The 17,699-nt window shown below is 36.6% G+C and overlaps 1 protein-coding gene across 4 annotated transcripts in view; it reads right to left on the reverse strand.

Annotated features, from left to right (window-relative positions):
- The window catches only part of CDK14 (cyclin dependent kinase 14), a 308,561-nt gene that overhangs the window by 205,805 nt on the left and 85,057 nt on the right, over nucleotides 1–17,699 (reverse strand). For all 4 annotated transcript variants that reach the window (XM_031614434.2, XM_090142825.1, XM_090142826.1 and 1 more), the window contains 2 exons: nucleotides 16,334–16,428; nucleotides 3,057–3,136 (listed from right to left, as the gene is read on the reverse strand). In XM_031614434.2, the coding sequence (XP_031470294.1) occupies nucleotides 3,057–3,136; nucleotides 16,334–16,428 (175 nt within the window). The remainder of the gene's footprint in view (nucleotides 1–3,056; nucleotides 3,137–16,333; nucleotides 16,429–17,699) is intronic.

Below are 17,699 nucleotides of genomic sequence, written 5' to 3' on the forward strand. Positions count from 1 at the left end.
ACAAACTCTACATCATATTATTCCTCTTAATTTTTTCTCTTCCTATTTTTGGTTTCCATTCAGCTTCATTCTGTACCTGTCACAAGAGTAACAAGATGCTTTTCTGTGCACAGACATTTACAAAATTCCCTCAGCATGGCCACCACAGAAGATTTCAGTTTATAGCTTCCCCTAATTAACATTACACAACATTCCAATAGGAACACAATGCAGGTATGCTATTTTCTCTGTTTTACAAAAAAACACATTCTACACCACTTTAAACAATCAGCATACAGTAGTTTCAATTTACAAACAAACAGACTTCTGCCTGAGTTTGCCTTACACTGACAGAAAATTAGAGAATAAGGATTAACATGAAAGACTTTGGAAAGAGATGTACGACGACATCTGAAACATATATATGACTACAATAGCTCTGGCTTATGTTACCATATATGCTTTTCTTTTTTTTTTTTTTTTTTTTTTTTAAATTAGGACAGCACTACTACACAGATAATTGAAATTAGAATTTGAACTCATCTTCAATGCTCTTTGCCCTTGTTCTAATTGTCCCAGTCTAAACTATGGGACAGGGCCTCTTAGTCAGCCAACACAGCTCAAGAAAGATTTGCTCAAGTGTTTCATTCTTACTTTTTTTTCAGTCTTACACTAATCAGGTAACCTAAGAGCTTATACTACCATTTCCTTTTCATTTCCCACCTATGTTGATGAGCTCAGCATGCTCAAGGTGGATTAGATGCTGCCAAGGGGATAGCAACAGCTTCCTTCAGTTCTAACAAAGCCCACAGCTGTAGCATTGCTGTCAAATAATCCAAGACTGGCACACCACTGTGGAAATTACCTTCTTAAGGCTACATTTGTAATGTACTGCTCCTTACCTTTCTAGTCCTAACTTTTTTAGGGTGACAAAATCAAAACAAAGAAAATAAAAGCAAGAGTTTATCCAGGAATAGATTTTTCTCCTTCCAATCTTATGTCTGGGCTGTCTGCCTTCTACATGATACTGCTTGGACTTTATTTCTTCTAATAGCTTCCACAAATGTGAATGAAGTTCAACTACCCAGGAAACAAGGTCACTTCTATGCACGCAAAGAAAATCAAACAACAGATCCACTCTTAACCTGACTTTGACCTAGCTTAACCAAAAGTCTACAAAAGTAAAAAAAAAAAACCCACTTTCATTAGCTTAATAATCTTTGGCTCTAGATTAGTATTTAGAAATACAAGACATGAGTATAGCCCTATCAAAATCGGTGACACATCACATGCTTAAGAAAATATACATGAATTAATAACATTAAGAGCTTTGTTAGACAAGAGCTTTGTTTAATTAATACTAAGTATAAGAATTTTAACAAACCATATCCACAGTGCTCTAGGAAGAGCTAAAATGAAATCTCCTCCACTGATAGTATGAAATTTTTTTTCATGCTATGAGATTCTATAATTAAAAAAAAAAGTCATGTGGAAAATCTCTACTCTTGCTCCCAAGAATACTTATTTATACTGAGCTCAACAAACTATCTATAAAGGAAAAAAAACATTATTCTGTTTTTTACGGTTATAACATTTAATCTTTCATCCAGACCAAGCTCTCATTAAAAAGCCTTTAAAGTGTCACTAAACAGGCATAAGAAAGCTGTAGGTACTACATTATCTTATTAAGTCAGTACTGTATCAACTAAAAGACTGAAGAATAGTAAACATATTTGAAAGGCAGGCTGGTACACCTTGAACTCAGCATTTCAAATACTGAAAGCTGTGCTCATAGCCCTCTACACACCTCGTTATCACGGCACAGCTGCTGGAACAGGCAACTCCCAGAAAAAAAATGTAGATCAATATGAATAAATGTGTCAGATCATTCAACAGTTAGGATTTAAACAAAGCATAGCACAAGGACTACAGAAATTCCTTTCTATATTGGCCACCCACGGTTTTCTCTCCTTTGTGGAAGAGCTGCCTTTAAAATGCAAAATGTAGCACAACCTTAAGGTGGTGATCAATGGTGCTTTATAGGCTTTTTCAACAGAGGATGTCGGCCTCAGCAACCTGAGATATTTGCCCAGGCTGGCCATAGACTGGCTCAGGGCACCTGCAGACAGAGCTGAATGCACATGAGGCAAGGGACAGTGAAACTGCAGGTCTGGGACTTTGGCTGTGATGCCTATGGAACCACATCCCTCATACCAGGGTCTACACTGTAGGATGCTACTGGAATGATGCTGATAGTCAACACAGTTTTAAATGACACCTCAAAAGTTGCAAGTCTCCATCTCTCCAGCTCTAGACTAATTTCATGAGTTTGAGACAGCGGTGCAATGGTAACTTGTTATTTCTCTACCAAAGCTCATATTTAGTGCCATCCAACAGAGGCTCAACAATTTCTGCAGAGGAGCTGAAAAATGCCCAGCTCAAATCAAGCAGCTGTCAGCAGGGAGCATGAGGCTGACAAGGAGAATGAAGGGAGCAGAGCAGAAAGCATGACAGACCTCAGAGTGAGCAGGAGGGGAGTTATTCCCAAGCCCCACAGGGCGGAGCCCACAGGGAAGGGAAAACAAACAAAAGCTATCCTGAACCACACACAGCTTTTATGATGCTTTTACTTTTTGTGACCTGATCTTCTGATTGTCTTCACCAATAAATGCTTTCTTCTTTTCATGCTGCATGTACATGAAAAATTACATCCAAATTCATTTTAACCTGCTGCCCCCTAGGCAAGAAACACCATTTATATGGCTTCTTCATGTTCCAGAGGGACTTCTCACACCCACCTTAAACACGACTCTGCTGTTAAGTACTCATTGGTATAGTAAATCTGATGCAAGCCACAGCAGAGGCAGAGCTGCATTATTTAACAAGAGCTCCCACACTACAGGCTTTGTTTTTGAAGCACCGAAGTTTCTTCCCACAAAGAACACAATCATATTTGAATTCCCAAGCTATTCACTATAGCACTGCACTGCACTAAGAAGTGCAACATAATTACAAAAAAAGCAGAACAAAACAAAAAAAACCCAACAATCAACATGTATAATCATTCCCACACATACCTTCCCTGATAGCTGTAAATGGGGTTCCTTCTTCTTCTTGTAATCTTATCACCTTCAGTGCCACCAGCTTTCCATTAACCCTAAAAGGGAAAGAAATTTTAAAAAGATTAAAGCAGAAACAGTATTTCTCATAAGAGAACTTATTTCCCATCATGTACTTATTCAATTTCTTCTTGTCAATACCAGTGATTCATTTATAGCAATGTAAGAAATGCTTCATAGCTTCCATAATGTCAACTTTATATTTTCACACTCATAAGCAATCCAAGAAATGATCTCAGTTTTCTGTGAGTCAGCCTGTTTCCTTTCTATTGCAGCACTAAACCAAAGCTTTGTTAAGAAGTAGCACATTGAAAAATATGCTTCTATCCTTTTTTTGATCAAAACGTTGAAGCAAAAAGGCATACAATTCTCATCCATCCTTCAGCGTGCAGAAAATCCATATTTGTATTGATTGCCTTCTTTCCACTGCATCACACCCATAATTACTACTCTCCAAAAGCCATGGAAGTTTGAGATGGGAAATATTTTTAGGTCATTCTGGTCATTTCCCTTCAGGGCAGGATTGTTCCTGAGGTAAATTCTTGAATACTTGGCCCAGGCTAATTTTAGATTTTAATGATTCACTTTTATAACATTAAAAATATTGGGTGCTCAAAGGGACCAACAGAAGCCATTCTATTTTCCAATCTATTTGGTTGGTTTCACTTCTAGAATTCAAAATTTAACTACACAAAAATCCCATTTAAGCCTTAAAAAATCCAGTGGGTTCTCTTCATGCAAATTAAATATCACAAAAACAGAATGAAAATCAAAGATTAATTCCTCAAGAACAAGCTCATACTTTTGAACCTTTAACATACTCCTGTGGTATGAGAAGAAATGGTAAGGGTAGGTTACCAAAATGTGCCAAATAAAAATTATTTCCTTTTATCTCTGTAAAAGCAAAATTAGCTTTTATAGCCACAAAGCCCAAGGAAGGTTTGGAGCTTTCACACTCCTGTAGACATAGAAGCACTGGGCATTTCCCAAGCACCAAGCATTTCCCTATTGCACTGGGCTCTAGAAGATGTATGCATTTTTCTAAGCAAGATGACACAGACACCTACCAAATTTGAATTTCTCTTCCTTAGGCTTTTAATTTATGTACTCAGGTAGCTTCAGTAACACAAAGGCCACAGTATTATTTCTTCTGCTTACTACTGCCAGATTTTCATTACACCTACACAGTGCATCTCACAATGACTGTGAACAACTTAAGAAACCCTGGTTATCAAAAGATGGTTTACTCATCACCTCCCAGCTGTTCACACTTGAGACGTGCCCCAGCTCCAGTCCCAAGACACTAGTCATTGTTGAAAGATAATTAGCAGCTTAGCCCCACTGCATTATCTGGATTTATCCTCATGATTACCAAAATCTTGCCCCAAGAAATGTTGTATGGGATGCACAGGCAGGAAAATAAATCTTAATAAGAGCAGAAGTGGAAAGACTGATCACAGACATGTGGCTCATACCATGTGTAGTTTTCAGTTCCTCTGTCAATACAACAGCCTACCCACCACATACATATAAGATAGACACCTGGATAACTCAATTATTTTACAATAAATGAAATAACACTGCAGGAAGAATTTGAATAAGAAAGCTCATTCTTCTGATCAAGAACAGGATGAATGCTCTACTCAAAGAATACAGTGTAAAAGTCATGCAAAAAGCAGACCACTGAGGTACTAAGGAATGTGGATTTGGACTCTTGCCAGAGAGACCAAAAATTAGCACCTAATGCACAGATTATGGTTTTTTTGTTATCCAAAATCCTGCATTTCACTGACTCATTAACAATAATAACACAAACAGCAGTAGTATGGAACCTTACTTTGATGGATTCACAATTACACAGTGCTCTCAAACACAGTAGGTGGGCTGTGCTATTCAGTTATTACTGCCACTTTGTCATTGGTACCTATCATCATCTTGACAGACATCATGGCAACTCTTAACACTATTAAAATGACGGAGCTAATCTTAAACTGTATTCCTCTGGGATTGCTTACTCCCTTTTATTGTTGTCTGTATCCTAAATATCCATCTATAACTTCTGAAAAAGAAAACAGCCTCATTGGTCTCATTTACTCCTCAGTCATTAGAACTTTTTTTCTTCAGCTCATTTTTTCTATAAACAGGGCAATTTTTAAGCGTACATCTGGAGGTATGAGAATTGATGAAGTATCATCAATTAAAAGAGATAGGTGTGTATGTTTAGCTACATCCTTTAGCTGCTCTCCCACTGATGCAACCTCAGGCTGCAGTTAGACGATACCGCAGTGATGAGCTAATGGCTACCTCAGGGTACAGCTCTGCTCCTGCTAAATCCCTGCTGCTGTCTTGTATCAGCTCTTGTTCTTGCCAGACCCTACAGCAAGACACTTACTGAGCTTAAATAGGAAAAGATTGGACACTGGCCTTCCAAAAATTTAAATCATATTTTCTGAAAAAAAAGATGAAAGCATATTTCATATTTTAAAAAGAAAAATAAAACAACAACTACACTAGAAAAGATATGAGAAGTGGGACCCCTTTGAGAAGCAGCTCACCAGGAGTTCAAGTCAGTTACATCATTAAGTTATGCTCTTAATGTTGTGCTGACTTGTCAGGATAATGTGGCAATTTCTTTAGAAACATTGCAAAAAAAAAAAAAAGAAAAGAAAAGAAAAAGACATGGAGAAACCTACTCTGTAACCCATCAGCGTTGGCTTTGGAGACTTAAGCAGTGATCAGGTTAGCAGAATTCCCCCCCCCCCCAGATATTATTTCACATTTCTCTTACACAACTTACAAAGTATGCTCACTGTTTTTATTATTTTTATATACAGCAGGGAAAACTGACAGGCAGAGAGCATTTTAGAAGGTTGAAGCCAATGCTCTGTGCCTTTCAACACCTAGGATTCATTAAGCCACCTCTCTTGTTCATTGCCCAAAGTAAAGTTTCACAGCATCTCACAGTACATTTCACATGGGCAAGGATTTTTCATTCTCTTAACTGTCCCATTAATTTCTACTAAGAATAATAATGATTAAAAAATTCCTATTTTCTAACTTGCAAGCTTTCCACTTTCCTAAACTAAGAGTTCTTTCTCTTATCCAAAATCTTTAGGAAAAGGATAAAAGTACTGAAGCCTCTCTAGCGACTACACTTTGTTTTTTTTTTACTTTGTAATTCAAGGCAAATCACCAGCAGCTGCCGGTTAGTTTTCCAATTCATGAAAATTCAGCATTTTAAAGTTAGATAATAACTTCTAATACATTTCAGATTTTGTATGCAATGCAGGCAAAAGAAAAATGAGTCCAAATACTTTTATTTGGCAAATGGTAAAAATTTGTATATTATATTAAAAAACAAAAAAGAGCCAGATGTTACAAAAAATTCTAATCTGTCTTTCAGCTTTTTATAAAACAGCTCACATTGGTATTGCCAAATTAAGTACATTGATATAAATGGCTATTTTTGAGAAAGTATAGAAGATTATAAATGATTCAGTGCTTTAATGCATCATTAAGAACATATAGTAGTGTTTTCAATATAAAGAATATGAAGGAACTAATGACTTAATGGCCTTTACTGGTGATAACACTGGGGATGCTGATAATGTTGCAAAGAGAACAAAAGAGTAACATAACACTATTTTCACAAGTTCTTCAGTTACATTTAGATGCAATAAATGTTCTAAACATAACATATTCAAGATTCAAATTACATAAAACCTGTTGCTCTGGTTTCAATCTATTTATCTAACAGAGGGTTGTACCGCTGGCTGGAGGTGAGGCTTAGCTCACAACTCTAGCATATACTAAGCCTAGGAACACTCCAGCAAAGTAAAATCATCCATCAGCATTGCTGTGATGCTCATGATTTTGATACTTACTTCAAGAAATTAACTTTTAAGAAGAAATGTAATGTCACAAACACATCTAAAACCCAAACCAGGCCATGGTGGCCCAATGAAACCTCTGCCAAAGTTTCCCATGACAGAAACCTGGCAGAAGCCAAGTCCCTCTGCATTTAGTCACCTCAGATCACTTCACAAAAGAGTAACTAATTCCTAATTTTTCATGATTCTTTTAACCACTACCATAAAATACAGTAAACATAGATTATATTTCTCTTAATATGAAGGACTTACACTTGGAATTTACAAAAAGCATTTACAGTCCTGATAGAGCCCTACTGTGTAATTAGAAAGGGAATAACATGGTTCATCACTTTCTCTGACTTCTACCATCTTTTAACCTCCATCCTAAAAGAAAAGTCACTTTACTTTAAAAGAAACTGGTGGTTTAAAGGTATTTCACATTGCTAATGCTTATTAGGGTGTTTAAAAAAAAATAATAATCAAAGATTTCCAAGAGATGTGACACATTTAAATTATTAATAAGTAGTGTCACTGGAAGCTGTGGATCCAGTTCTTCACAGGACTCAAATTAACCTCACAGAAGCAATGCTGCAGCCCTCACTTGGGTGGGAACCAGAGAGCAACAGCACAGTATTTACCCCAGGTCCCTCTAGCTCCCAACCTACATCATTCACCTTAAGGCAGCTGCTCGCCTCAGTAGTTTCCTCTACCATTCCTTCTCTCAGAGGGGGTGAGGCACTGGCACTGCTGCCCAGAGAGCAGTGGGTGCCCTATCCCTGAAAGCACTCAGGACCGGGTTGGATGGGCCTTGGGCAGCCTGAGCTGCTGGGGGGCAACCCTGCCCATGGCAGGGTGGGAATGAATGGACTTTAAGGTCACTTCCTACCCAAGCCATTCTATGGCTCTATGATCCCAATCATACATATATATAATAGTGTCATTCCCAGCAGTTGTATTCAATATAATTATGTTCTATCCTGATTTTTCTGCCAGATTCTTCTCTGCAATCCCAGGCAATACAATGAATTTTCTTCCCTCGTTTCCACAGCTGTCTCTAGAGATGATACTTTGTCACCTTTGCAAACTACTTTGAAGGTTGAAACACAGCATACAGAGCATAATGCAGTCTTTAATATATACAAATATAGAAAACAACCTCACAGTGTTTCTTTTAAACACAGACTCACTCATTAAGTGTTTAATATAGTCAACAATTCAGTTAGGATCTTCAAGCCTGCATGATTTTACAATGTTTCTAAAAGAATAATTATTTAATAACCTCTTTTGGTACTTAGACCAGTTTCAAATTTTTTCCACCATTTAGCATTTTAGTTCAGCATCAAGTTGTTATTAGTCTTGTATCAAGTTCAACTTCTAGTTACACTTTTTATGAAAGATTAATAATACTAGAAATGTTTACAAACCATCTACTTACATGCTTTATGACATCTTGACTTTCAAATGTATAGTGAAGAGCAGCCTACAAAATATTCCAAACGTATCAGCTAAAAATAGAAATTGAAGGGGGAAAAAAGGAAAAACAAACAAAAGAAGACAAATCAAGCTGCTCTATAAAGTAACTATGAAGTGTATTTTCATAATTCATGAGTATATATTCTTTTTCCAGCCATCTGGTACCCCTGAGATAAAAGCAGTCTCATTTGTAGGTGAACAGTTTGCAAGAAAAGAGTTCAGAAAGGGTAAGTCACTAAGGCAACAGAAACCATAACAATTCCAAAATATTCCATCTAAAGAAATTGGCCAAAAGATTTATCTGTGAACTGGACTGCTGCACATAAAGCATACCAGGGAGCATCTGAATACAATACTTCATGCTGGCATGGATTAAAGCTAAGGGAATGGCTAAAGAGCAGAGGTGTGACAAACAAAACAACATCAAGTTCTTCGGGCTATCTGAAGCCTACGGCACTTGCAATAAATTGTACACAAAACAAAAGGAAAGGCAATAGAAGAGTCATGGAGGTTTCAAGAGAAATAAATTAAATACTGCAGTTTAAAAGAAAAATAAAGTGGGAATAGCAATTAGCCCTGTCAGGCATCCTCTGTAAAGGATGCACATCAAAACATAAAAATGAAAATCCCTAGGTGATCTTTTTTTCTAGTGAGCAGCCATCCACAAACATTTATATGAAATACTTCAGTCAGCCATTTTTCATAAAGCATTCTACAATACATCATGCCAACAACAAACACAGGTGGTTTCCACTGATCATTCTACTATTCCCTGTTGGCACAAGAATAATATTGCATAGGAACCACAGCTGGTGCAGGGCACTGCCTTTCTGAGCAATATTTCTCTAAGATCTGCGTTTTATACCTCTAATTTCCTATTGATTTTTGTGTGAATGGAAAAAAAGTACTGCCTTTGAAGGATATGAATGTCAAATGCTCTGAACAGGAAAAAAAAAAAAAAAAAAAAAAGCCTTTCATCTTTTGGTACACTCTGGAATCACCCTGATTTCGATCCAATTTCAAACAAAAATTGCAGCAGCACCTCAGCAGACAAACATCCCACAGCTTCTGTAGCCTTTGGGTGACAGCACCAGCTGGGACAGGACACACTCTGCACACTCTGGTGGGGACCAGACCATTTCTCATGTTAAAAGTTAGAAGAGAAGGGGAAGAGAACTGAATTTAGGACAAGCATTTTACATGGGACACAGTGTGTGAAACTATACAATTTTGTGGAAAATTTTAGGCAAAATTGTATAGATTGATCTCTCTGTTATGAGTTCTGCATATTATTGCAGTACTTTGTGCACAGCTTAGTGAAAACTAGTACACTAAAAATCATATGGAGAAGCAAGAAATAGGTCGAGATCACAGCAGGGAAACTGGCGGATATACCATTGGCTTGCTTTTCAGAACACAGCTCCATGCTGTGCAAGAAGCAGTCACAGATCACATCACTTTAACTGAAGTAATCTGCTTTAATTCTTTGCCTATAGCTTAAAGGGCAATTAAACACTGTGGGAGAAGAGGATGGAAACCATGCCAGCACATAATATTGCCAAAAGCACGGGGTTTTTCCTTAGGGGCAGTGAGCGGAGTTCCCAGGGCAAGTACAGGATGTCTTCACACTGCTCTGCAAGGGGCTCCCATTAAGTGCATCTCCTTCCTGCTGTCCCTGGCTTCATCACCAGACGCTCAGGGCTCACGTCAACATTTATTTGGCACAAATCAAGCAAGATTCCATTGCTTTAAATTCACATATATTTATAGCAACGCTCAAGAGGGAAGAAGGACAAGGTCTAGCAAGAAGACGTGTGTGTCCATAAAGACAGACAGCATTTCTTCAGTTCTACTGCAAACAGAAATGATACTATAATTCCAGAGGAATCTATTTCTCTAATTTATTTTCTGCAAACTACTTATAAATACAGTAATATTTTCTAAAGCTGCCCCCAAAAGTGCATGGAGATGAAGAGTTAAGCCACAATACTTATGTTATATTAATTTCTCTTAATCTGTCTCAACAATAACTTGAAACCATGGAAAACAACCCTAAAAAAAAAAAAAAAAAAAGACAGGGACACTGTGAGTGAAAGACTATCCATTACTTGCCTCTCAAATCAATTTCAGTAGGATTGTATTTATTTTAACTCAAAGTTATTAAAAGAGATGACATATTCACAGCATTAGTAAAAAATACAAATCCAGTTTAACTTGCAACATTTTTCAGAGTGTAACCAGCAAAATACTAGGTCTGTTTCTCCAGAATTTTACTACAAATACAAGCAACAAAGTGATCTGAATGTCAGTACAGACAGTAAGAATTCTTTTGGGATTTTATGCAACCAAGTAATGCGATAAATTAACCTGGGAGAAAGTGGAAAATGAATATGCCAAAATAATCTTTATTATGCATGTCTAAAGTTCAACATGTGAATTCAAATAGATTTGCCCACTGATGCAACCACTGTCAACGAAGAAACAAACGGTTGCATGGCTATTTCTGCAATAAACAGAAAAGCCCAGTCTGAGAGAGCAGTGCTTCAATTTCCTCAGTCACTCAGTTCTGTTCATTCTGCTGCTTCCCCACACTCCAGGGAACCACTTTTATCTGACTACAAAAAGAAAAATCCATCATCCGTTAAGAGGAATTAGCCTGCTTCATTTCACATTCCTGGGATGCTATCACAGACTCTAACTTAGACAGAAAAATCATGTTTAATAGGGAGACAAGGGCTTGGTACTTCCAATCCTGTCCCATTTCCAAAATGCGAGGCTTTTCATGAAGGCAAGTTACTGCACACATTCCTTCAAAAAAGGAATGGTTGATTTTATGTCTTCGTAGGCAGCTATTTGTCTATTCATCTTTTCAAGCAGTAAGTTAGAAGCGTGGGATTTTTATTCTGTCATTGTGATCAGCGGGGTATAATCTAAAAGGCTGAAGGATTCCTCATTAAAAGAAATCACAGGCAGATATTTAGAAGGAAAAAAAAAAAAGAAACAGTTATCAAGATTTTACCAAACAACTCTACAAAAGAAGACTAAGTTTTAAAATGACTTTCTGCTTTATGGTATTTCTCGAAATTTCTGTTCAGTTGAACAGATGCAATGAGGGCTTGGTACAGACTCTGCATTCCCAATGGATCATGGATTCAAATACAATATTCAAATTTCGAAAATCCTTAACTTCTAAATGATAACATTATTATAGTGTCTGAATCATCTGAATCACAGCATGGCTGAAGTTGGAAGTTACCTTTGGGTCCATGTGGCCCAGCCCCTCCTCCAACAGGACACCCTGAGCAAGGCGCTCAGGCCACATCTAGGTGGCTTCTGAATTTGTCTGAGGAAGAGATCTCACTCTGGTACCACTCTGTCACTGCACAGTCCAGAAGTTCTTCCTGATGTTTAGGGGGAACCTCCTGTGTTCCAGTTTGTGCCCACTGCCTCTTGTCTCAGCACTGGGCACTGAACAGATCTTATCTGTATCTTCACTGCATACTCCTTTCAGGCATTTATAGACATCGATGAGATCTCCCTGAGTCTCGTCTTCCCCATGCTAACCAATCTCAGCTCTCTAAGCCTTTTCTCATAAGAGAGGTGTTCTAAACACTTTAACATTTTTGTGGCCTTTCTCTGGACTCTCTCCAGTAGTTCTGTATGTTTCTTCTTCTAGTGAGCCAGTATGCTCTTAAGGAATATTTTGGGTTGAACGGAAGAGGTGAGCCACCTCCCTTTGCCTGCAGGCAACACTCTTCCTAATGCAGCCCAGGGTACCCTTAGTAAAAAGTAAAAACATTGCTGAAGTCTTAGAAGTATCAGAAACTATCTAGCAGTGTCAATTTTCATGTCAAGAGTGTTCAGTAAAGGATGTGTTTGGAAATGTAAGAATCATTGCGTTCAAAAATTATTTTACAAAATAATTATCAAGCTTTGCATGTGTCCTGGTTATTTGCTCTGCCTGGGCCTGTTCATTAGCTGCTGCATGCAAAGGAATGACGACAAATAGTTGCCTATGACTTTCCCAGCTACAATTTTTTGAGTCATTTATTCAAATTTTAGGCTTGAAACTGCAGCAGTATGGATGAAAACCCAAACATTACTTATTTCAGAATTTTGCTATAAAATATCTTACTGAAGGACACACTAATTTCAGCCAAACAAACCTGCTTTCAGTGAGCTCATGAGATGATTGTAAACAGGGCAAAAAAAGAGTTTGGGATTGAACCTAAATGATCTTCAGCATTGAAACACACTGCTAATTCCTGAAGCCATCAGAAATGTAGGGGAAAATAAACTGAAGGCAGAAAACCATGTAATTTTTTTAATGTCATTGTTTCAAGTGATATATAACCATGGAGGTTAGAGACAAGCAGTTTAAAAAGCTGAAGGAAGAGCAGAATGACCACAACTACTACACAGTGCTCTTCTTAAAAATCTTCCTCAATTTGCAGTTGTCATATATAAACATTACTAATCTTAAAGATGACTAACACCCAAATCTGGGGTTGTGTCTGATTTCTCCCAGCTTTCTAACATCTATTTTCTCTTATTTTCTCTTCATGTTTACAGATTAACTTGGACTTGGATTCTCAAAGTATGCAAATAATATACAACTATTTCCCCTATTTGAACTTAGAAATTGTAATTGTGCTACTGTTAACAGTCCATTTATTTCGAAAAAAAAAAAACAATAAAGAGAAAAAGCCTTGCTTGAGCTTACAATAGTGGAATAAAAACAAAGAATAGAAATTATCTGAGAGCAATTGTTTAAAATATATATATATCTTTCTGGACAAATTGAAAATCCCATGGTAGAATCTGAAACCAAATTATCTTTGTTCTGGAACTTAGGACGCAGTAGTATATTTGTAGTAATAGGACAATATCCTTTCCTTCTTTTTTCAGCCAGCTGATGACTTCATTTGAACTTTGGTAATGCAAACCATCAAGAACTACTTCATGCAGAGTACCAATGATCTGCAGTAACACAAGCTGGTTCTGGGAGACATTCTCAGTGATTTGCATGAGTGTATCAAATACAGAAACATGATATGTTGATGAGAAAGCTAGCAGTCATTTTTATAATGGGTAAAAAATTGATTTTGAAATGAAACAGATTTTCTTTCTCTGAGGCAGGAGCCTCAGATCATTGTAATGTAAACAGAGGTTTTTCTTCCAGAGATTCAAGAAAGATCTTTTCATTTAATGGAATAAACTTGAATTAGGTGTTGCACACACTTCTATGCAACTATATTGACTAACTTACAAAACACAAATTTACTCTGATCATGGATCATTATGAAACATTTTCAAGCAGCTGAATATAGAAGTCAAATATAAACAAAAATTGGAAGTGGATATGGAAAACTCAAATTTATAGCATAGTACACTTTATTAAGTTGGTAATAAGAACATCAAAGAGCTCATAATGGAAAATGGGATTCATTCACAATAAGTGAAATGAATCACATTGCTATTAACAAATATTAAGATGATCAAAACTGTCCAAGTAGTTAGATGAAAAGTAGTGTCTACACTTGAGACAAGTAAATACACAATAAGACTGATAAAAATATGAACTCAGTTTGCACTCTTCCAGATGTAGTTTGGCCAGTTTGTTCTCACAATACTTGCTAGATGTTACTATAAAGCAAACTTTGATATTTATCTACAGCTTTCCAAATGTTAATAAGATAGAATCTACATGCAGCGCTTTATGTGGTGACAACATTTCTTTAAGAAGAAAATGTACCATTAAATTCTCAAAATGGTATTGTCCTTCGGTTTGTAGATGTCATATACAGCTAATAAACTTTCCCTTGATTTCTATTACCTTGATGTCTATGAACCTCATTAAATTTATTTTTAAGACAAAAGAAAACAAAGAAAAATCCACAACTTGATGCATGTGCCTGGTGATAAATACTAAGCACAGAATTTTGAGTACCATGCACCATTCAAGCAGTTCTATCTGATCTTAAATTCTACAGTTTAAACAACAGTTAAGGACAAATACCCAAAATATTTTGGCAAAATGACGAAGTATTAGAGTTGGTTGAAAATCAGGGATTCTTAAACATTTCAATGAAAATGCACTTTCTGTGCATATATTACCAGCATCTCCATATAAGCTCTGTGTCTGTGTGCTGCAGAGTGCCATGAGAGTTTAATCCTTCAGTAGTCAAAATCAGCCACATGCCAAAACAAAAAAAAAAAAAGGCCTCTTTTGACTTGTTTTGCCCATTTTCCCTTTTCACTGAACAGACAGCCAGGGAACACAGTGATGCATATCATAGTCTTACCTTATACCAGGTGCTAGGAAAAAGCTCCTGTATCATTATAGACAATGCTTTAAGCAGTCAGAGCCAATCTGCCAGAAAATAGCACTACAAGGCTCTAATGGGACAGAAGGAGCCAGAGCTGTCCTGATCTTGTGCCCCTGCCCATTTGCTGATTCCTCAACTTCTCATGGGGACCAAAGTGGTAACAGAGCTTCAGTCCACATCTCCTTTTGAAAGAGCAGATAGGCCCTATAGTGTTTCCCCTGTTCTTAAGGAATTGCCTCCTGCTGTTATGAAGTAATTCAACTGTTTCTTCTGGAAACAGAAGGCCTGGATTCAAGGTGCTGAATCAAGATGGTGTTGTGTAATATGGGAACTGTTCAATTCTTACAGAAAAAACTAAGGCAAGTAGAGAACATTGCCTCAGGATTAGGAAGAGACCAAGATATTTACTGCAAACACATTCTTATCCAAACTCTAGTTACACATTTTTTCAAAACAAATTCTAAAGCCTTAGCAAAAGATGTTATGAAGTTGCAGAATAAAGTTATGTGTAATTATTATAATTCACACCACTTGTTTAGTGCTTGCTATTCAAAGTGGAGAATGCAGAACACCCAGTAATATCAATTTATTATTCAGCTACCATTAAAACCATTGAAGTATTTCTTACAGATCTGCAGTCAGCTCTGTTAAAACAAATGAAGTATTTCCAACCAATATACGTTTTATAACACACGCACAAATCACCACTGAATGAAATCGCTTCAGGGAAGTGCTTTGCTTTGCTTTTAACTTTTGGTCAATTCCAATGATTGACAGGGCATCCAGTATCCCCATTTCCTTAGTTCAATCTTATTGAAAGGCAAAGCATATCAGATAACTATCACCAGATACATGCTGTGATTTTGCAAAAGGATTTTAGTGATAAGGCACAAGCTGAAATCTATACGTTCTCCTCCAACTATGTAGACCTCAATAAAAAGATTACTTACATATTACGTCTGGAACTTATAATAATATGTAACTGAACCCCTCACAATGCAAAATAACTGCATTTTCTTGAAGAAAGCACAATTCTGTGATTCTGTAATACATGCATCAGCATGGCAGGACTGTAAATACTACTTTTATTGGAACGTGCATTATTTGTAACAACTCTTGGTATTTTATTCATGCTTTTTAGAAAGACAAACAAAAGATTAACGAATTCATTTAATAAATATAGTCAATATTGCTCTCAGGACATCAGAAAAAAACTACTTGATAGGATATTGTGCTTTTATCTATGAAAATTAAATATCAGACTTTTCACTTGGTATGTATACTGAGAAAGTAATGCAACAATAAAGTATAAAGAAAACATTAGATTAACTACATGGAATCTCATCTTGTTTTGACATGAAGTAATGTTACCTCTGCTTTCTACTGTTACATTTGCTGTTGTTTTCACAAGAGAACACAGAAATTAGTAGCCATCTACATTCATTCATGGGGTTCTCTAACAATTGCAGCAATACCAGTTACTACTTTCTGCTTATTTATTGAAATGAAATGCCAAAAAATAATAATAATAATAAAAAAGAACAAAGAAAACATGACTTACTTGCTTTTCCCTTTGTATACTGTAGCATAGGACCCTTCCCCTAGTTTTTCCAGTTTTTCATATGAGTCTGCTTTTCCAAACTTGGGACTTGTAGGCTAAACAAGAGAAAAAAAAAGAAAAGAAATGATGACCTGTCAGCATCTACTGCAACCAAAACTTTAACTGCTTTGATTCAGCCTTTAAAGATCAAATGCCTTTATGAAACCTCATACACCTGCATGTTCTTAGCAGCAACAATAAAAAAGTTGATAGCAGAACTAATAAAATGACAAAACAGGCTACTCCAGCAAACATCATAACATCATTAAACACTCCAGATGGTAGTTGCTCATATTAACCATATATTTACATCTCCAGAACTATCAAAAGGATTTTGTTCTTAATCAAAGGGACACTTCAGTTTCATTTTTCACATACATCACTTCATACAGTGAAAAGGATCACTTGCAACTAAACCAGATTATCTTTCTTTAGGAATCTAAGAAATAGCTTCAATCTGCTCTAAAACATTGGATTACACAAGCTTCTTAAGTAATTTACATGAATATATACATACATATGAAAATCTGCCATCCACATAAAAGCACTGTGTAAGTAGCCTGTGCCCTCTGCACATCAACTGTTGTTCAGTGTCATCAAAATACTACAGGAAACTTTTAAAGAGAATATCTTGCTTCTGAATTAAGTTTATCATCTTCAGCTTGTGGATTCATCTTCAGCTGGTAGTTATATATAACATATATATAGTATATAGTATATAATGGCATATATGAGCAGCACAGTTGAATAAAATCCTGTAGTCTTCACACCTGCAGCCTAAGTGTGGGGCTGAAAACAGGAGCAACCAAACACGGTCTCTTGCTGCTGGTTCTGACAGCTCAGCCCACCTCTCTGCCTAGTGGCCCTGTTGCCATTCTTCCCAAAGAGCACCACAAGGCTGCAGAAACAGCAACTCCTCTGACACAAAAATGATTTACTTGGAAAGCTAATATTAAACATCAAGAAAGAGAACATGTGTTATGAAGAACTGCATTGCATAAAATCATGCTTCTAGATTTTTATTCTGTGAAAGAATGTTGTTCCAAATGATGCAATACAGTATCTACTTTTAATAATTTCAAAATCTGTCAAATGAAGTCCTGATCTACAACTAGACACAGTAGACACTAGAATAATTTATATTTTCAATAATAAGTAGTGCTTTTAGTATGTGGGTTGATACAGGTATCACATCTATTTAAAGATTGGTATGTTAAGAAACATAGGTATGCATAAAAGAAATGTCATTGTATACAAAAGAATGTTTCTTAATTAGCCTCACAGTACTCTTCTGAGAACTTCAAATTCTGTTAAAAGGCCATTTTTT

This window comes from Phasianus colchicus, chromosome 6 (assembly GCF_987193195.1).
Source record: "Phasianus colchicus chromosome 6, bPhaCol1.hap1.1, whole genome shotgun sequence".
In the NCBI taxonomy this organism is placed as follows: Eukaryota; Metazoa; Chordata; class Aves; order Galliformes; family Phasianidae; genus Phasianus; species Phasianus colchicus.